At 44.1% G+C, this 23,080-nt stretch overlaps 2 protein-coding genes across 2 annotated transcripts; both read left to right on the forward strand.

The window, feature by feature from the left end:
- The first annotated feature begins 453 nt into the window (after positions 1 to 453).
- Positions 454 to 10,721, forward strand: LOC139466806 (small ribosomal subunit protein uS15). The gene is made up of 6 exons (XM_071248501.1): positions 454 to 512; positions 4,935 to 4,983; positions 6,136 to 6,214; positions 7,592 to 7,761; positions 10,058 to 10,158; positions 10,640 to 10,721. Exons 1-6 carry the CDS (start codon positions 490 to 492, stop codon positions 10,671 to 10,673), a joined length of 456 nt encoding a protein of 151 aa, XP_071104602.1. The 5' UTR covers positions 454 to 489; the 3' UTR covers positions 10,674 to 10,721.
- A 6,638-nt stretch (positions 10,722 to 17,359) lies between these two features.
- LOC139466801 (uncharacterized) lies at positions 17,360 to 21,323 on the forward strand. The gene is made up of 2 exons (XM_071248495.1): positions 17,360 to 17,473; positions 20,344 to 21,323. The coding sequence occupies exon 2, from the start codon at positions 20,390 to 20,392 to the stop codon at positions 21,095 to 21,097; it is 708 nt and encodes a 235-aa protein (XP_071104596.1). The 5' UTR covers positions 17,360 to 17,473; positions 20,344 to 20,389; the 3' UTR covers positions 21,098 to 21,323.
- The last annotated feature ends 1,757 nt before the right edge of the window (positions 21,324 to 23,080 follow it).

A 23,080-nucleotide genomic window follows, 5' to 3' on the forward strand; every position in this document is an offset into this window, starting at 1 on the left:
TCAGCTCAAACACATTATACATTAGAAACGCAATGGTACTGTTTACATGTTCAGATGCAGTTCCTAGCTTCATATCGCATTAGAATTTAATTTGGAAGATTTACTTTAAAGAGGTAGGATAGAAGTTTTGTTAATTCTTAAATAGAACTGTACAGAAGATGAAAGCCATCTTTTTTAAGTGTAAAACATGTGATGATTTGAGAGCACGATGTTCAGCACCAACACATTATACAAATCTAATGTAAAATGTCGGCAGCTAACAACGAATACACCGTCAAAAGCATATCTATGTACATATATAAAGCAGTGTGTGATAGTTGTAAAGAAAACGACCCCCTCTGCTGCATTTGTATCATGGGCCTAAAGCTTACGATATTGAAGTTGATTGACTCGATTCCACAAGATCGCGAAATATCACGGCAATTTATGAATTATCTCCCTTGACCGGTAGAGGGCGAAAGGATCGGTCTCTTTCTCAAATCCGCCATCATGGGTCGTATGCACAATCCAGGGTATGGGGACATTTTTTCATATATCTTTGGATTATGACAATATTTTACATCAATACACATATATAGAAGAAGTATATTGTTCATGCTTTCAACTTGGGTCAAACTGGTAACACATACTATTGTGGGAAACTTGAAATAAAGATGTAATTTCGGGTTTCATCAAACCACGTGTTCGCCTGGGATCGAGCTCCACGTGCGTGGTCGCACTTTTTAGTCACTGTTCGGAAACTGAATTCAATTTCAGGATTAAAATTATAACAACGTATTGTATTGACGAAATCAGCTTTGGATATTGCAATAAATATTGAGATAGGATAAGGTTAGCGTTTTGACCAAGGTTGATTATTCATTACGTGTGGTTTCAAATTGATCCCCAATAGACCACAACCTGCGATTGTTTATGACTGTTAAGATGTGAATAAATATCTTCTAAAGTCGGTGGGTTCTGATGTCAGGCTGGCAATTTATTTTATATCGACCCCTGCATGATTCACTTCCTAAAACATTTGCCTTCAAATATGAGTACCCATATTTTTTATATATTTATAATATATTTGCAATAAATAGCTTAGAAACTGTACGGGGCAGGAATTTAATCCTTCATTGAGATTAGCGATGGCAGCCAAAAATCTGTAGCCTCTTGATTCCAACTGAAAATCAATGAAAACTACATTAATGGTAACAGGCGACTTAAGGGCTCAGATTAATGCATGTCATCATGTCCCAATTGCGTAGATCGATGCACATGATGTCAATCAATGGATTGTCTGGTCCAGACCTGGATATTTATCCAGACTAATGACCTACAGCTGGAATATTGAGAGTGCAGTGTTAAACAACAAACAAATAGTCTTGAAATAGAACATATGCATGATTGAAATTTAGATACACATGTGGAGTCTCTTAGGATTCATGTACGCAATGTCAGTACCCGTGAAGATCCGGGGTAGAATAGGTCTTCAGCCGTAAAAGCAGCGATAGAAACTAACAGTTTTCGTCCACTAGTTCTTATGATAACATATAACAAAACCTTTGAAAAATGGCAAATTTCTACTAGTCCTTATCATACCTTTACTATTGTGCAGTTTGGCAAGGACTATAGGACTAGAGAAAGTTTCTAAAGCTGAAAAGGCAACAATATGCTTGTAAGAGGCGACTGGGGGCATGGTTGGCCCAGTCGCCTAAGGCACTGCGATTCGCTGTGCAGAGTTACGTCCCTTGGTCAGGCCAGAAACCTATGATTGTGGGTTCGAATACCGGTTCGCCCCGATTATGTTTCTAGGTTTGTCAGCACAATTCCCATGCTTGTGGGTTTCACCAGAGTGGTAAACGTCTTAGAACTGCATCACTTCGGGCTACCCTTCCACACGAAGCTGACACGCTGCAATATAACTGGAATACTGTTAAAAGCAGCGTTAATCCCAACTCACTCACCCTGAGAGGTCACTAATGAGATGTGATGGTCAAGCTCGCTGACTTGGCTGATGCGTGTACCAACTGCATAGATCAATGCTCATGACAGTTGCTGGATTGTCTGACTTGATTATTTACAGACCGCCATCATATAGCTGGAATATTTCTGACTGCTACATAACGTAGCTCTGTGTAGCACGAGAAGTCAAAATCAAGATCGCTTGTAGTAGGGAGGAGCACAGAGATAAGGTTACCACAGCTAAACTAGGCCTAAAGTACTCATGGAAATGAAAAAAACCTGTTTTGCTGGATTTAATAACCGACACAAAGCATTACGTAGATGTAAATATGAAAAAACCAAACTGGAAAAGTACTAGTCTGGATTTGCTAGTTTTATCTCAGTGCTCAATACAAAATGTACTTTACAGGAGGTAATTTGTAGGCACTTTCAACATTCAAAAATAAAACTAAGTCCAAATTGACATGGCAGAAAGAGGCTATAGGCGTTATGCAAATTAGCCTTGGAAAAAAAGTTATAATTTTTTTTTTAAAAATAACAGCTATGTTTATGTACATAATAATAATGACATGTAAGTTGTTTGAGAAGGGAATATGTTACTTTTACATTCTGATATTTTGAGGATGATTCACTATCCCACAATGCCACTCACAAATCATTAACCACTGACAAATCACATGCACATGGGTTTCAAGCACCTGTTTTCACCTGTCGTCATAGGTCATGGACATTCACCTTGATCTACTAACACCTGGTTATGCTCAGTTTCACAATAGACCCGTGAAGATTCCGGGGTAGAATAGGTCTTCAGCAACCCATGCTTGTCGTAAAAGGCGACTAACAGGATCGTGTGGTCAGGCTCGATGACTTGGTTGATGCATGTCATCGATCCCAATTGCGTGGATCAATGCTCATGATATCAATCACTGGATTGTCTGGTCCAGACTTGGTTATTTACAGACCGCCATCATATAGCTGGAATATTGCTGAGTGCGGCATTAAACAACAAACCAACCAAAAAACCAGTTTCACAATAGTCTGTTTTGTTCTTATTTTTACACACTTTTACTAACCCTAAAAACCTTTGATATGCTGTATTTGTGCCAAGGACCAATTAGTACTAATTGAGTTGTTTGAACATTTATATATTTTGTATATCAACTGCATTTAATTAAAATGTGAGATTGAAAAAACAGTTTTTTTTTCATTTCCGTGAGTACTTTAGGTCATTGCAGACTGCGGAGATAAACATGATACTCATTGATTATTGATACCAGGTGTAAGGACTTGGCCAAAGCAGCACTAACCTCCAATTCAAATAAGTAAAAGCAATTATTTAAATTCCTAAACCACAGCAAATAAGGAACTAACAAACAGTGGCGGGTAATGCAAGATGTACCAATAAAGGCAAAGTGATTTTTGTATGACCGATAGTATTTTTCATTGTTTTGTAAGCCAGCAAGTATTTTCAGATTTTAGCAATGCCTTGATAATAGGGGTGACTGTTGGCACTATTTCCACTGTTACAATTGTATTGCAATATTGTTAAATCAGTCTTGATAAATCATAATTATATTAATCAATGTCTTAGAAATGAATAAAGTATTGCTGACAATGTCAAAGCCGGCTATTTTCCCCCTGGTCGCTACTCAAACCAAAGGGAAGTAACTCTAGTATGAAGTTGTCCTAATCCTTTCAAGCCAACATACGACAGGTATGCAGGTTGAATGTGAAAACCAAGTTTTCCGCTGAATGGTTAGTTTTAATGGTCTCCGTTAGTTATGAATAAAACAAATGGTTTTTATGCATAGTATGGACAATACTATTGTTGGTTTTATATTCTATCAATATAGTAGAATCATAGGGCAAACAGTTTCAATATATCGACAGTTTGATATATATAGAGAATCTCACCCAAGTGTCTTTTGATATCAAATATATCAACACAAGTTGATAAAAGTGGAAAAACTCCGAGGCTTGCCAAGGATTTTTTTCCACTTTATCAACGAGTGTTGATATATTTGATATCAAAAGACACAAGGGTGAGATTTTATTTATCATCCAACATCATTATCCAACTTTTTCAGTTTGTAGAAAGTAATAAGCAGTGTCTTAAGTGTAAAAAGTACTGCTAACAGCTTCAGTAGCACAGCCATTAGTGATGTCATTTGATTGTGACGTCATGGTAACCAGTGACGTCACAATGGTCTGCAAAGCATTGTGATGTAATTTCATTGCAGCGATATCTACAGTATAGATATCGCTTGATCTCACCCAAGCGATATCTCCTGTGGGAGCCAGTTTTGGATGATAAACATCGTTACATTCCTACTTGATACAAGGCCTGTATTGACCAGGTCAGGATGCAACACTAGCTTTTGAATTGGTATGCCAGGCTGGGAATACTTGTATAATTACGAGTTGTCATAGCGGCTAGGAACTTAATCCTGTAACACAAGTTAGCTACAAAATATTGCAAATCGTTTTGTTTTCAGCTAAATGAGTTCACTTTTTACTGTTTAGTGTTTACTATTCACATCAGAGGATCCAGATAAACCTGTCAAATCATTACCTCGCTTGTGAACCTGGCCACCGGTTACTGCCTTCCAAGTTCAAGACAAGATGTATTTGAGGAGGAGAGATAAATGTAGAACAATTGCCGGTATCACACTCCTTAAGTTTATGGCTGATAACAGACGAAATGAGTTTTTTAGAATTTGTAATTTGAAAATACGACATTGGGACAACAATGACTGCGTTGATCATATGTTTTCTCAGGGACATGTTGAAATTTCACATGGAGATCAGTCCGTCTGTATGAACTTCAATTACCAAAGAAAGCTCACTCGACCAAAAGATGTTTTGCTTGACCTGGGTTTCGGACTTGAGGCTTAAGTAACAGACCCAGAGATGTTGACACTATCCACACATTGTTTGTCCACAGCATGATCTTTCATAGTTTGATATGTTTGGTTTTTTCTCTTTTTCAGAAAAGGTATTTCCCAGTCTGCCCTACCATACAGGCGATCTGTGCCAACTGTAAGTGTTCCGAACCTTTCTTGGCCTTCTGAAATCCTTTCCCTGGACTTAAACAAATTCTCAATCATGACACTATAGTCCCTCAATGCCCTTGAGTAGAAATATAGACTTGACTCGGAAATTAAATTAGCCTGTTATTGTGTTTCCGAAATTAGCTCCTTTGTACGCATGCTTCATTTGGTATTTACACATGCTGTTTTTATACATTTGAGTTCTTCATTTTATTCATGTGTTTCTGTACACATGTAGCACATGTGGTGTCTCCTTAGGCAAGTGACTTTGTTCGAAATGTAACTCTGCTCACCCAGCAGTGAGAGGGTACCCGGTAGCATGAGGTGGTAATGTAGCTGTTAACCTTCTAGTGCCTTACAGGCAGCTTTGTGTTGAATACTCTCCAGGTAGCTGAGAATGAAAATTGAGTACTCACTGATCCGTTGACCGGAGTAATAATGTAACGCTTTGAGCATGAACTGCTACATGAAGGCTAACTCATTATAAGTGCACATTATTATTATTACACACGTTTATTGAAAGTAATTGGGTTTTTAATATTTTAGGGGTATTTTACGCAAATGTGCTGCTTATCTGTAGCTCTGATTGGAGTGAGGTGTGGGCTCAGTTCCCAGATTTACCCTGGTGATGATTGTCTCAATATTATGTGTGCTGTGAGTTGCAACAAAGGGGCCAAAGTCTGCCCCTGCCACTTATGTTGCAAACGAGAACACACCGTGGTGCAGCTGAATTACTGGTCCAAGAAACTCTCAACGATTTCACAGCTGGCACTGACATTCACTGTGCAAAGTTGCATCCCTTGGGCATGCTAGAAACCTATGATCATGGGTTCAAAATAAGTTTGCCCCAATAATGTTCCTAAAGTAACCAGCACTAACTATACACATGCTTGTGGGCTTCACAAATGTACAAGTTTGAGATCAGCATCACTTCCAGCCTTCCTCCCACATGCTGTAAATCAAAGCAGCATTAAACCCAACTTGCTCACTCACTCAACAATATATTAGATTTGAAATTGTTAAAAAGAAAACATCTTTTGCCTTACTCACTACTTTACATGTTGTGCACACTTGATTGAGAACTTATTGTCTATCGATACTTTTGCCACTAATTGCTGCACATCCAATTTGTGTATTTCAGTGGCTCAAACTGACATCTGAGGATGTTCAGGAACAGATATACAAGTTGGCCAAGAAGGGTCTGACCCCGTCACAGATTGGTAAGTCTCGCAGACACACGCACATGTATTGTAGGTGTCATCCCCCACCACTGAGGTACCCATGTCTGTTGTAGGTGTTATCCCCTCCACTAAGGTACCCATGTCTGTTGTAGGTGTTATCCCACTCCACTAAAGTACCCATGTCTGTTGTAGGTGTTATCCCCTCCACTAAGGTACCCATGTCTGTTGTAGGTGTTATCCCCTCCACTAAGGTACATGTCTCTATTGTTAGTGTTATCCCACTCCACTAAAGTACCCATGTCTGTTATAGGTGTTATCCCCTCCACTAAAGTACCCATGTCTGTTGTAGGTGTTATCCCCTCCACTAAAGTACCCATGTCTGTTGTAGGTGTTATCCCACTCCACTAAGGTATCCATGTCTGTTGCGGCTGTTATCCCCCACCACTAAGGTACCCATGTCTGTTGTAGGTGTTATCCCACTCCACTAAAGTACCCATGTCTGTTGTAGGTGTTATCCCCTCCACTAAGGTACATGTCTCTATTGTTAGTGTTATCCCCTCCACTAAAGTACCCATGTCTGTTGTAGGTGTTATCCCCACCACTAAGGTACATGTCTCTATTGTTAGTGTTATCCTACTCCACTAAGGTACCCATGTCTGTAGGTGTTATCCCACTCCACTAAGGTACCCATGTCTGTTGTAGGTGTCATCCCCCACCACTAAGGTACCCATGTCTGTTGTAGGTGTTATCCCCCACCACTAAGGTACCCATGTCTGTTGTAGGTGTTATCCCCCACCACTAAGGTACCCATGTCTGTTGTAGGTGTTATCCCCCACCACTAAGGTACCCATGTCTGTTGTAGGTGTTATCCCCCACCACTAAGGTACCCATGTCTATTGTAGGTGTTATCCCCACCACTAAGGTACCCATGTCTGTTGTAGGTGTTATCCCCCATCACTAAGGTACCCATGTCTGTTGTAGGTGTTATCCCCACCACTAAGGTACCCATGTCTATTGTAGGTGTTATCCCCACCACTAAGATACCCATGTCTGTTGTAGGTGTTAGCCCCCACCACTAAGGTACCCATGTCTGTTGTAGGTGTTATCCCCACCACTAAGGTACCCATGTCTGTTGTAGGTGTTATCCCCCACCACTAAGGTACCCATGTCTGTTGTAGGTGTTATCCCCACCACTAAGGTACCCATGTCTGTTTTAGGTGTTATCCCCCACCACTAAGGTACCCATGTCTGTTGTAGGTGTTATCCCCCACCACTAAGGTACCCATGTCTGTTGCAGGTATTATCCCCCACCACTAAGGTACCCATGTCTATTGCAGGTGTTATCCCCCACCACTAAGGTACCCATGTCTGTTGTAGGTGTTATCCCCACCACTAAGGTACCCATGTTTGTTGTAGGTGTTATCCTCCGTGACTCCCATGGTGTAGCTCAGGTGCGCTTCGTGACTGGCAACAAGATCCTGCGTATCCTGAAGGCCAAGGGTCTTGCCCCCGACATCCCTGAAGACTTGTACCATCTGATTAAGAAGGCTGTAAACATCCGCAAACATCTTGAGAGGAATAGGAAGGTGGGTCTCCTTGCAACAACCAGGCTGATATATACCGTATTCCAGACAGCTACATACGGGTATATCGGTAGAAGTGTCTCCTGGCAACTACCAGGCTGATATATACCGTATTCCAGACAGCTACATACGGATATATTGGTAGAAGTGTCTCCTGGCAACCACCAGGCTGATATATACCGTATTCCAGACAGCTACATATGGATGTGTCGGTAGAAGTGTCTCCTGGCATCCACCAGGCTGATATATACCGTATTCCAGACAGCTACATACGGATATGTCTGTAGAAGTGTCTCCTGGCATCCACCAGGCTGATATATTCCGTATTCCAGATGCTGCTACATACAGATATATCAGTAGAAGTGACTCCTGGCAACCACCAGGCTGATATGTACCGTATTCCAGATTTGGCTTTATACGGATATATCGGTATAAGTGTCTCCTGGCAACTACCAGGCTGATATATACCGTATTCCAGACAGCTACATACGGGTATATCGGTAGAAGTGTCTCCTGGCAACCACCAGGCTGATATATACCGTATTCCAGACAGTTACATACGGGTATATCGGTAGAAGTGTCTCCTGGCAACCACCAGGCTGATATATACTGTATTCCAGACAGCTACATACAGATATATCGGTAGAAGTGACTCCTGGCATCCACCAGGCTGATGTATACCGTATTCCAGTCAGCTACATACTGGTATATCGGTAGAAGTGTTGCCTGGCAACAATGGGGTAATGGGTATGCCAGAACTTGTACAGTAAGTATTTACTTTAAATGTCACAGATTATCTGCATCAAGATGTTTTTTAAATTTTAATCAAAAATCTTGTCATTACATGGTTACCATGATTTTTTAAAGTCTTTTATAATTGGCATGTTTTAGTAATCCAATAATCTCTGACAAGTTATGATCAATTGCAAATTGAATAATCTGACATTTCCAGGAAATTATGGGATGTAATAAAAATCTTTCACTGATTTACAGTAGGCTTGAATACTACACACTCCCATATTGGAAGCCATATTGGAAGCTGATATTTGGCCTCGGGTCTATGAGAAATGCTTGGAAATATTCACTATTTATCATTTAGAAAAATACTTTGGGTGGCCAGAATTAGAACTTGTGTTTTCGCTTTGCAAACGTGATTGCAATTATAACATTGTCACTGAAAACAAAACTAATAAAGAAGTAAAGACTTTGAGACATAGTTTTACATTACTGTCATGAATGCAATATAAAAATACCATTTAGTAAGATCCAAACATCAAACTTCATTCTCAATTAAAGGTGAACATCAAAAGGTTATTGTTAAAAGGACCACAAGATGCCTGACTCACATTGTCCTCACCCCATCAGCTACCCTGGGGCCTGAATCACATGGTCCTCACCCCATCAGCTACCCTGGGGTCTGAATCACATGGTCCTTGCCCCATCAGCTACACTGGGGCCTGAATCACATGGTCCTCACCCCATCAGCTACCCTGGGGTCTGAATCGCATGGTTCTCGCCCCATCAGCTACCCTGGGGTCTGAATCGCATGGTTCTTGCCCCATCAGCTACCCTGGGGCCTGAATCACATGGTCCTCACCCCATCAGCTACCCTGAGGTCTGAATCACATAGTCCTCACCCCATCAGCTACCCTGGGGCCTGAATCACATGGTTCTCGCCCCATCAGCTACCCTGGGGTCTGAATCACATGGTCCTCACCCCATCAGCTACCCTGGGGCCTGAATCACACGGTTCTTGCCCCATCAGCTACCCTGGGGCCTGAATCGCATGGTTCTCACCCAATCAGCTACCATGGGGCCTGAATCCCTTTGTTCCCCCCCCCCCCCCCATCCGCTACCCTGAGGTCTGAATCACATAGTCCTCACCCCATCAGCTACCCTGGGGCCTGAATCACATGGTTCTCGCCCCATCAGCTACCCTGGGGTCTGAATCACATGGTCCTCACCCAATCAGCTACACTGGGGCCTGAATCCCTTTGTCCCCCCCCCCCCCATCCGCTACCCTGGGGTCTGAATCACATGGTCCTCTCCCCATCAGCTACCCAGGGGCCTGAATCACATGGTCTTCACCCCATCAGCCACCCCAGGGCCTGAATCCCTTTGTGTCCTCACCCCATCAGCTACCCTGGGGCCAGACTCACATTGTCCTCTCCCCATCAGCTACCCTGGGGCCAGACTCACATTGTCCTCTCCCCATCAGCTACCCTGGGGCCTGACTCACATTGTCTTCACCCCATCAGCTACCCTGGAGGAGTCCTGCATTATCTGATTCTACTTTCAGGACCGTGATGCCAAGTTCCGTCTGATTTTGATTGAGAGCCGTATCCACCGACTTGCACGGTACTACAAGTCGAAGAAGGTCCTACCTCCCAACTGGAAATAGTAAGTAGCTGTACACATAGTAATGAGTAGGAATGAAACAATCCTCATCATGATAAGATACATATCCCAATACTTAGTTTGTCAGTTTTTGCATGAAATCCTTATTGTCCCGCTCAGTCTTACTGACAGTCATGACTAGTCTACAGCTACAGCTACAAAACCCAGTCTTGCAACAATTTATTTATTTTTTCTCTTTCTCCTCTCCCCCTCCCCCTCATTTAATGGTCTGTCCCATAGGCTCAACATGATTATGTTCTGTCACTAATCGATCAGATTTAACAATGTTTTATTCACTTGCAAAATATCCTGTAACTCGCGTTGCTATCTCCGCCCAAACATAAACCTATAGCGACACTCGGGATCAACATGGACTTGTGTTCATTGTGTGTACTGGTCACATTACCTTCCAGTGACAAACTGTCAACATTATCAATGTGCATCATCGTCAACAGATGTATTAATGTCGGTTGTTTTCTTCCAGTGAATCCTCCACTGCCTCTGCCCTGGTTGCCTAAGGAGTGAAGATGGGAGATGTAAACCTGAAGAAATAAATTCTTGAAGGGTTTATTGTGTTCTTTCTCTTTATTGAGCAAGCCATCCGCGACAAGCAAGTGATGAGTTGCTTTTAATCAGGGCCTGGTTCCACAAAGCAAGCTTAGTGTGAAGACGATGATATAGCCCTTACTTTAACACAGCCTTTGTCATTGCATTAAGATTGATTGTGGAACTGGGATATGTCGAGCTTTGGTCTTGACCTGCTCTGTCTTGTGATTCCGGGTTGGAATGGGTTTCCAGCCACCTGGATGTTAGAGGCAACTGAATGGATTGTGTGGTCAGGCTCAGTGACATGGTTGATTGTGCGTCATCATACCCCAACAGCATGTTTTGATGCCTGGTCCTGACCCGTGAAGATCTGGGGCACCAAGCAGGTTTTCAGCAATCCATGCTTGCCATAAAAGGCGACTACGCTTGTCGTATGAGGCAACTTACAGGATTGGCTGGTCAGACTCGCTGTTTTGGATGATGCATGTTATCGTATCCCTATTGCGTGGGTCGATGGTCACGATGTGAACCACTGGATTGTATGGTGCAGACTCGATTATTTACAGACCGCCGTCAGCTGATATATTGCTGAGTGCGGCATTTAACAACAAACAAACCGAAACATGATGCCTGGTCTTGTCTGCATTACGTACAAGCCGGATACAGCTGTGTCATACTGCTGGATATGGTCTTGTGTGTTGTATTCATGCTGCTGTTATGGATTTTAGGATTTGGCTCTTAGGTTTTCTAATCTGTTTTAAATATTAGTCCCTGAAAAATTACTTCCTCTACTACCACGGTGACAAACGAGGCCAGAACTCGGCTGAGGGGGAAATGTTTATATTTGATACAGAATATGCAGAATGAGGAAATGGTTGCAGCACTGAATTCATTCAGTGCGGCGTTTATTTGAATTTCTTTCACAGTCAACAAGTAGTATCTCAATACATTAGTGCCACCTTTCAGGGTTGTTACTCAAATGGGGGCGGTCGGGTAGCCTGGTGGTTAAGCGTTTGCTCGTCACGTTGAAGACCCGGGTTCGATTCACGACATGAATACAATGTGTGAAGCCCATTTCTGGTGTCCCCAGGCATGGTATTGCAGGAATATTGCTAAAAGCGACGTCAAACCATACTCACTCACTCACTCACTCACTCACTGTTAGTCAAACACACATCATAATAAGATACAGTGATCAGTTTTCCATCCCACCATGACCCAATTATATTTCCTATAATCCTGCCACTGTTGTGCTTGTATTTACTTTCAATGTATTGAGTGCACATGATTCTACTCTCCAATATTCTAGCTGGTGTTCTGTAAATCATACCAGTGGTTGATAGCCACACAATCTGTGATACATGCAGAGGCACAATGATGCCACTATGAACCAGGTCAGACTGGGGGCACCTGATCCAAAGCCACTGCTTCAACAAGGATCTTGCGAACAGATCTGCCTGTAGACCAAGGGCATTTTAACGCTACCTGACATTGTGCTGCTGTTGCTGTTCATCCATCGTCTGTCAGTTAGCGGGATGGTAGGGTAGCCTAGTGGCCCAGCTTCAAATCCCCACATGGGAACAATGTGTGAAGCCTGTTTCTCGTGTACCCTGCCATGATACGGCTGGAATATTGCTATAAATGGAGTAAAACCATACACGACTCGCTCACTCCCTGTTTGCTTGACGCCACACCCACTATCACTGCATGACATCTAATCCTCCATCGCTGCATGACACAACACCCACTATCACTGCAGGACACCACACCCTCTATCACTAATGATGCCACACTCACTATCACTATATGACACCACACTCACTATCACTATATGACATCTAATCCTCCATCGCTGCATGACACAACACCCACTATCACTGCAGGACACCACACCCACTATCACTGATAACACAACACCCACTATCACTTCAGGACACCACACCCTCTATCACTAATGACGCCACACCCACTATCACTATATGACATCTAATCCTCCATCGCTGCATGACACAACACCCATTAATCACTGATGACAACACCCACTATCACTGCTGGACACCACACCCACTACCACTGATGACACAACAACCACTATCACTGATGACACAACACCCACTATCACTTCAGGACACCACACCCACTATCACTAATGACGCCACACCCACTATCACTGCATGACAACTAATCATCCATCGCTGCATGACACAACACCCACTATCACTAAAGACTCAACACCCACTATCACTGCAGGACACCACACCCACTATCACTGATGACACCACACCCACTGTCACTGCATGACACCACACCCACTATCACTGCATGACATCTAATCCTCCATCGCTGCATGACACAACACCCACTATCACTAATGACTCAACACCCACTATCACTGCAGGACACCACACCCACTATCACTGCAGGACACCACACCCACTGTCACTGATGACACCACACCCACTATCACTGATGACACCACACCCGCTATCACTGCTGGACACCACACCCACTATCACTGATGACACCACACCCACTGTCACTGATGACACCACACCCACTATCACTGCATGACACCACACCCACTGTCACTGATGACACCACACCCACTGTCATTTCAGGACACAACACCCACTATCACTGCAGGACACCACACCCACTATCACTGCATGACACCACACCCACTATCATTGCTGGACACCACACCCACTATCACTGCAGGACACCACACCCACTATCACTGCAGGACACCACACCCACTATCACTGCATGACACCACACCCACTATCACTGCATGACACCACACCCACTATCACTGATGACACCACACCCACTGTCACTGCAGGACACCACACCCACTATCACTGCAGGACACCACACCCACTATCACTGCATGACACCACACCCACTATCACTGCATGACACCACACCCACTATCACTGCTGGACACCACACCCACTGTCACTGCAGGACACCACACCCACTGTCACTGCATGACACCACACCCACTATCACTTCATGACACCACACCCACTGTCACTGCAGGACACCACACCCACTATCACTACAGGACACCACACCCACTATCACTGCAGGACACCACACCCACTGTCACTGCAGGACACCACACCCACTATCACTGCATGACACCACACCCACTATCACTGATGACACCACACCCACTATCACTGCAGGACACCACACCCACTGTCACTTCAGAACACCACACCCACTATCACTGATGACACCACACCCACTATCACTGCAGGACACCACACCCACTGTCACTGCAGGACACCACACCCACTATCACTTCATGCCACCACACCCACTGTCACTGATGACACCACACCCACTATCACTACAGGACACCACACCCACTGTCACTGCAGAACACCACACCCACTATCACTGATGACACCACACCCACTGTCACTGCAGGACACCACACCCACTATCACTGATGACACCACACCCACTATCACTGCATGACTCAACACCCACTATCACTGCATGACACCACACCCACTGTAACTGCATGACTCAACACCCACTGTCACTGCAGGACACCACACCCACTATCACTGATGACACCCTACCCACTATCATTGCATGACACCACACCCACTATCACTGCATGACACCACACCCACTATCACTGCATGACACCACACCCACTGTCACTGCATGACTCAACACCCACTATCACTGCATGACACCACACCCACTATCACTGCATGACACCACACCCACTGTCACTGCATGACTCAACACCCACTATCACTGCATGACGCCACATCCACGATCACTGCATGACACTTCACCCACTATCACTGAATGACATCGTATCCACTATCACTGTATGACACCACATCCACGATCACTGCATGACACCACACCCACTATCACTATATGACACCACATCCACTATCACTGCATGACACCACACCCACTATCACTGCATGACACCACACCCACTATCACTGCATGACACAACACCCACTATAACTGCAGGACACCACACCCACTATCACTGATGACACCACACCCAATATCACTGATGACACCACACCCACTATCACTGCATGACACCACACCCGCCATCACTGCATGACACCACACCCACTATCACTGCATGACACCACACCCTCTATCACTATATGACATTACATGTGCTATCACTGCATGACACCACACCCACTATCACTGCATGACACCACACTCACTATCACTATATTACATTACATGTGCTATCACTGCATGACACCACACCTATCACTGCATGACACCACACCCACTATCACTGCATGACACCACATCCACGATCACTGCATGACACCACACCCACTATCACTGCATGACACCACACCCACTGTCACTGCATGACACCACACCTATCACTGCATGACACCACACCTATCACTGCATGACACCACACCCACTATCACTGCATGACACCACACCTATCACTGCATGACACCACACCCACTATCACTGCATGACACCACACCCACTATCACTGCAGGACACCACACCCACTGTCACTGCAGGACACCACACCCACTATCACTGCATGACACCACACCCACTATCACTGATGACACCACACCCACTATCACTGCAGGACACCACACCCACTGTCACTGATGACACCACACCCACTGTCACTGCAGGACACCACACCCACTATCACTGCATGCCACCACACCCACTGTCACTGATGACACCACACCCACTATCACTACAGGACACCACACCCACAGTCACTGCAGAACACCACACCCACTTTCACTGATGACACCACACCCACTGTCACTGCAGGACACCACACCCACTATCACTGATGACACCACACCCACTATCACTGCATGACTCAACACCCACTATCACTGCATGACACCACACCCACTGTAACTGCATGACTCAACACCCACTGTCACTGCAGGACACCACACCCACTATCACTGATGACACCACACCCACTATCACTGCATGACACCACACCCACTATCACTGCATGACACCACACCCACTGTCACTGCATGACTCAACACCCACTATCACTGCATGACACCACACCCACTATCACTGCATGACACCACACCCACTGTCACTGCATGACTCAACACCCACTATCAATGCATGACGCCACATCCATTATCACTGCATGACACTTCACCAACTATCACTGCATGACATCGTATCCACTATCACTGCATGACACCACATCCACGATCACTGCATGACACCACACCCACTATCACTATATGACACCACATCCACTATCACTGCATGACACCACACCCACTATCACTGCATGACACCACACCCACTATCACTGCATGACACAACACCCACTATCACTGCAGGACACCACACCCACTATCACTGATGACACCACACCCAATATCACTGATGACACCACACCCACTATCACTGCATGACACCACACCCGCCATCACTGCATGACACCACACCCACTATCACTGCATGACACCACACCCTCTATCACTATATGACATTACATGTGCTATCACTGCATGACACCACACCCACTATCACTGCATGACACCACACTCACTATCACTATATTACATTACATGTGCTATCACTGCATGACACCACACCTATCACTGCATGACACCACACCCACTATCACTGCATGACACCACATCCACGATCACTGCATGACACCACACCCACTATCACTGCATGACACCACACCCACTATCACTGCAGGACACCACACCTATCACTGCATGACACCACACCCGGCATCACTGCATGACACCACACCCACTATCACTGCATGACACCACACCTATCACTGCATGACACCACACCCACTATCACTGCATGACACCACACCTATCACTGCATGACACCACACCTATCACTGCATGACACCACATCCACGATCACTGCATGACACCACACCCACTATCACTGCATGACACCACACCCACTATCACTATATGACATTACATGTGCTATCACTGCATGACACCACACCCACTATCACTGCATGACTCCACACCCACTATCACTGCATGACACCACATCCACGATCACTGCATGACACCACATCCACGATTACTGCATGACATCGCATCCACTATCACTGCATGACACCACACCTATCACTGCATGATGCCACATCCACGATCACTGCATGACACCACACCTGCCATTACTGCATGACACCACATCTGCGATCACTGCATGACACCACACCCGCCATCACTGCATGACACCACATCCACGATTACTGCATGACATTGCATCAACTATCACTGCATGACACCACACCTATCACTGCATGACACCACACCCGCCATCACTGCATGACACCACACCCGCCATCACTGCATGACACCACACCTATCACTGCATGACACCACACCTATCACTGCATGACACCACACCTATCACTGCATGACACCACACCCGCCATCACTGCATGACACCACATCCACGATTACTGCATGACATCACACCCGCCATCACTGCATGACATCACATCCACGATCAATGTATGACATACAGAAAATATTCAGTGCACGTTTAGTATCAGGGTCTCTGCATGGGGTAAACACAACCCGATGTCAGATCCCCGACATAAATATGAGGTATGAAGGTCTGTGTCAGTGTGACACGTGGCAGCAGTCCGGCACACCAGTCCTGCCTCCCGTCGTATAGAGCCTGCACAACCCTCCACCGTGCTCAGGTTAGCCAGTGTGTGTATGTGTGAGGCACAACTCTCCACCGTGCTCAGGTAAGCCAGTGTGTGTCCATTTATTGTGGTAGTTGATTGTGGTAGTTGACCATACATTTATTCTACTGCCATGATATCTGTCCCCATAAATAAAACCTAGACATACATTCGACGTGTTGCATCAAAACGTCGACAAACCCCCAGATATTTAATCACCATTGGCATGTTTAAAACAATATGAACAATTTCGTCTCCTGTACTACCGTGTCGTTGCCTACTATCCGATTACCCTTCTACATAATGGATTTGAAGCAATGTCATTCCAAAGTGACCTATTCGCTTTGTGCCCTACTCAGCATTCGTGACCAACTCGTGTTATTCCGGGACAAGCCGATCTTCTTGCAGGTTACGGAAAGGGGCGAGTGGTGACGAATGCCCTACGTCACGTCGCGTCCTGCCTGTGATGAACCGACACGGAGGTGCTGCAACCTTCTCAGTCTTGCGTTGAGCCTTCAAATAGATGTCACGCATGTCAGGGTTTAAATAAAAATATGAATGAACAACTAACAACATATCGAAACATTTAAGAACTAGAAGACCAAATATAACATGTTAGGTACGAGTGTTTAGAAAGATACAAATGCATGTGATATCTATTCTATTCCCCGTCAGTCCCGTAGCCTCCTCAGACAAAAAGATTGTCTCCCTCTCATTATTGCGATAACCTTTCTAACACATGTCCTGCATTTCAGGGTTTAAGTAACAATAAAACTGAACAACTATCAAAAAGTCAATAATATTCAGAATTGCGTTTTCAAATATGACGTTACAATTAAACAGAAATCGATTTACTTGCACCGCTGTCGCTTGGCTGAACGGCGCCAGACAATTTAGACTTACCCTTTTTCGTGAATAGCGGGTGCTACCGGTAGGGCAGGACATACTTTCCCTTTTTCGCGAACACCTGGTGTCATGACTGATTTTCAGTGGCCCTTTTTAAAATAGTTACAGCTATTTTGACCTTTACGCCAAATTTTGATCTGTTTCGGTGGATAGTCTATACAGGTTATTCTCTTGCATTGACAATTTATGTTTTCTATGCAATTACTCTGAAGGCCATATAGACTTTTACCCGCCGTGATGTTGCTGGAATATTGCTAAAAACGGCTTAAATCCACACTCACTCACTCACTCACTCACTCAAACTCCCACCCACCCACTCACTCACTCACCAACCCAAACCCACCAACCCACCCACCCACTCACTGACCCACTCACTCACTCACTCACTCACTCACTCACTCACTAACTCACTCACTCACTCACTCACTCACTCACTCACTCACTCACTCACTCACAGACGTTTCAGAAAAGTATTAGAAATAGACCAGTGTATAGAACTATTATGTTGTTTGGATACAATGTATGGTCTGCCGAGAGATGGGTGGGCAGACCAAGGTGACCAAAGTACAACACATTTGATAGGCAAACAAAAGGTAAGGTTAAATCTGTCAAAATGGCGGTATTAGAGGATACAGATCGGGTAAATAAACAGTTGGAAAATCACAGGAAGAAACACAGGGATGTTGCAAGCAACAGGTTCCTGACGCACATGATACTCACAATAACATTACTGAAAGGGAACTGAGACTTGCTTGTAGGGAAAGTAATACGTTGCGAGGCAGTGACGGTCTCATTGTGAGTGTTAGAATGTATTGGTGGATACGATTTAGGTATACTTTATATTAACACCAAGGTTTTCAATTGATAACAAACTACTTTCTTACTCCCAAAGAAGGGGCACAGTTGTTCTCTTGGAAAAATAGGGAAAGATCCTCATTTGTTGAACACCTATAGACTAATTACACTAAAACCTGTTCACTTTTAAATCTTTGCTGAGGCTTTTGCAAACAGAATAATGATAGTAATGGATTATCTTATTAAGGACTCACAGATTGGCTTTCTTAAAAGCTAGGTCATTCATAAAAAAATCAGATTGTCGGCTGATATGAGATTTATGAGGATAAAATATATATTTTGTTTTTAGAAAGCCTTGGACCCGGGAGAGGATCAGGCCATCCATTCTACACTTACTAAATTCGGCTTTCCATTACAATATGATTGAACTTTGTCTCAGGGAGATCATCTATGTGTTATCAATAACAAACAGACTAGAAAATATTATTCCATTTCCTGAGAAGTATCGTCACGATATGGCTGAAATACTGCCGATGTGACGTTAAATATTAACTCACTCACTCACCTGAGGAGTAAGACAAGGCTGCCCACTAAGCCCGTATATTTATGTGGTGCAATATCAATAGTTAATGTCGTAGTTTAGTGGAAATAACAAGCAGGTGAAGGGATATATTGGACTGATGGTACAGCACCAAGACTCCGTGACTGCTACAATTACTTCTTATAAAGATCAGTGTAAATATACAGGTCTAAATCTTCATGTCAATAAATCTGTCACCATGAGAAGTAACGTTTAGTTCACATGGTCAATAGCGGTAATCTGATCATAGTTGGTGTAGATAACGTGAGTCATAGTGGTGCGCTCACTCAAGATTTCACCGAAATAAATGTAAACAAGATATAATCATATTTTGAATACAATAAATTACAAACACAAATAAAGAGAGTATTGTGCATGGTTGATAATTGAAATTCACCGGAAACCAGATTTTTGGATAAAAGAAACATTATATTTAGTATGTATTTCGTGTCACGTATATATCGTCCGGTAGGCGAGGTTTCCGGATAACTGGGGTCGGATAAGCGAGTTTCCACTGCATTTAAACTGCTGGATAATAAGTTTTATTGAAACACCTTCCCCCCTAAATATGTTATATCATTGAAGAAAGGCCAGCTTCAGTATCTCATAATGCATGCATTCTTTGAGAACTGTTCGTTTATGCATATTGTAGATTGACAGCGTGATCTGGAACCAACGTCTGTTTCCTTCCTGACAACATGGCGGCAACTGTTAAGCTGTACTCGTCCTGGTTCTGCCCGTTTGCACAGAGAGCGTGGCTCGCTCTTCTGGAGAAAGGGGTGGAGTTCGAATACAATGAGATTGACCCTTATAACAAGACAAAGGAGTTTCTGGCCATCAACCCCCGGGGACTCGTCCCTGTCATCGTCAAGGACGGCAAGTGCGTGTACGAGTCGGCTGTGTGTATTGAGTATGTGGACGAGGCCTGGCCGGATGGACCGTCTCTTCTTCCTAAAGACCCGTATGAACGTGCGCGAGCAAGAATCTGGTCAGATTTCATCACAAAGAAGATTGTGCCTAAGTTCTATGTTGCCCTTCAGCGCCAAACTCGGCCAGAACAGGAGGAAGCCATGGCGGCCATATTGACAGCTCTTAAAGAGTTGTCGGGGGAGATATCAGCGGAAGGTCCTTTCTTCGGCGGCCCAAGTTTCGGGCTTGTTGATATCATGCTGGTGCCTTTTGGCATTAGATTCGAAATTTTGAATCACTATAGGGGTTTTACGGTCCCTCAGACCGAAGAGTTTGCTCGATTCAACAGATGGCTGGCAGCGTGCGAGGGGCAAGACAGTGTTAAAGCTACACTGTCAACAAAGGAGAAATACATAGCCGTGTATAAACGTTACGAAAACAACAGCGCCCAGACGGAAGTAGCGGATGCCATCAGGAAGGGTACCTCCCTCCCATGACTCACTTCCGGTCCGAACAACTCCCCTTTATGAACTAATTTCTATACGTGTATATATCAGATTTTAACCAGGTTCTTAAGCTTCAAGCTATTAATAATTATATCATGTACATCGATCTACCAGTTCACGAATACCCGATTGAAGCAGAAACAATGTTTACTATTTAGACAGGGCATCAGAGTTTTGTTCCAGCATATTCTGTGTACAATAAAACCCTTAAGCCTCATCTGTGATCTGTACACAAGACGCGAGTAAATGGGCAATGGCCATGTCGGTAAATGTAAGGGCAACGGTGAAATGATCTATGACTGAAGGTGTTGGTGTTGAGAGTCTGGACATCAAGGGCAATGGTGAGTTGATCTGTGACTGAAGGTGTTGAGGTTGAGAGTCTGGACATCAAGGGCAGAGGTGAGTTGATCTGAGACTGAAGGTGTTGGTGTTGAGAGTCTGGTCATCAAGGGCAGAGGTGAAATGATCTGAGACTGAAGGTGTTGGTGTTGAGAGTCTGGACATCAAGGGCAATGGTGAGTTGATCTGAGACTGAAGATGTTGGTATTGAGAGTCTGGACTATAAGGGTAATGGTGAGTTGATCTGAGACTGAAGATGTTGGTGTTGAGAGTCTGCCTTCCAGGGGCTGTACACCTTTTCGTCTCTGCTCTTAAACTACATCTCCATAACCTTGTTACGTCGCATATCCTGATAAAAATAAGTTATGACAGCGCAAATAAATGCAGTGGCCTCAACACTAATCTAATTAAAATCAGACCTCGGTTCTCTATACCGCTAAACAAAGATCTGAGGACATCCCATGTGTTTAGCTGTAGCGAGAACTAAGATCTGATTTTAATGAGATTGGCTCAACATTGTCTCCTATGCTGCTGGCCTTGTGAAGTAAAAACACCAAGAATGGAAATATCAAGGATAATCTACAGATTGGTTAAAGGTTTGCCTTTCCCTTTTGCCTTTTCCACTCAACACGAATTATGTTCCTCTGTGCCGTGTACATACTGCCAATACCAATGTAAATTGCAGTTGTTTTTATCTGAGTGATTGCACCAGGGGATGCAGAGAAATGCTCTTTCCTTCGGGTGAAGCATGAGTAACTGGGACACTAAGAGTCTAATTTGAATCTCGTTTTCTCGCTTGTCGACATGGTTGTTCAGGCACAAGTGGCTTTGTTATCTTGTAAGAATTATCATTTTCTGACACAAAACTTCACATTTGGTTTCTCTTTAGATTCTCGGATCAATATGGATGGTGGGAGAAAGCGCTTTAATGTTCGGATTGGCTGTACTTTCACAATGCCACAGCAGGCCCGCTTACATTACAACACACACAGAACATGATGGGGGGACATTGGCATTGTATATATATTATCTTCTGGTAGATAGGAAGCCACAAGGCTTGTATGTTTCAATCACAATACGTATATAGTCTACCTCTGCAGTACAGCCACATATAGTGTTGGCTGACACGCTATTATAATACTGGACCCGTGAAGATCCGGGGTAGAATAGGTCTTCAACAATCCATGCTTGCCGTAAATGGCGACTATGCTTGTCGTAAGAGGCGACAAACGCGATCGGGTGGTCAGGCTCGCTGACTTGGTTAATGCATGTCATCGTATGCCAATTGTCATGTCGATCACTGGGTTGTCTGGTCATACTGCTTGGAATACTGCTGAGTGCGGCGTTAAACAACAAACAATATTATAATACTGGTATTTCTACACATACATTTGTTTCAATAATAACTCAGCCTATGATACTGCATAAAGCAGTAAACTGTGCTTGTGTGTCATGAAAAAATACACCAAAAAGCTTGGTTTAAATTTGTATTGACATGGTACATGTTGTATATATGTAGATTGATAGGTTGTTCACAACTATGAACTCCCAGTACTAGGGTAGGTTGTGAGGACACGGTTCCAGAGTTTTAGACATCATATTCTATCTCCGGTTTTACATGTCAGATTTGACCCC

The sequence above is a fragment of the Haliotis cracherodii genome, unplaced genomic scaffold (assembly GCF_022045235.1).
Source record: "Haliotis cracherodii isolate W230 unplaced genomic scaffold, xgHalCrac1.p SCAF_19, whole genome shotgun sequence".
Classification (NCBI taxonomy): domain Eukaryota; kingdom Metazoa; phylum Mollusca; class Gastropoda; order Lepetellida; family Haliotidae; genus Haliotis; species Haliotis cracherodii.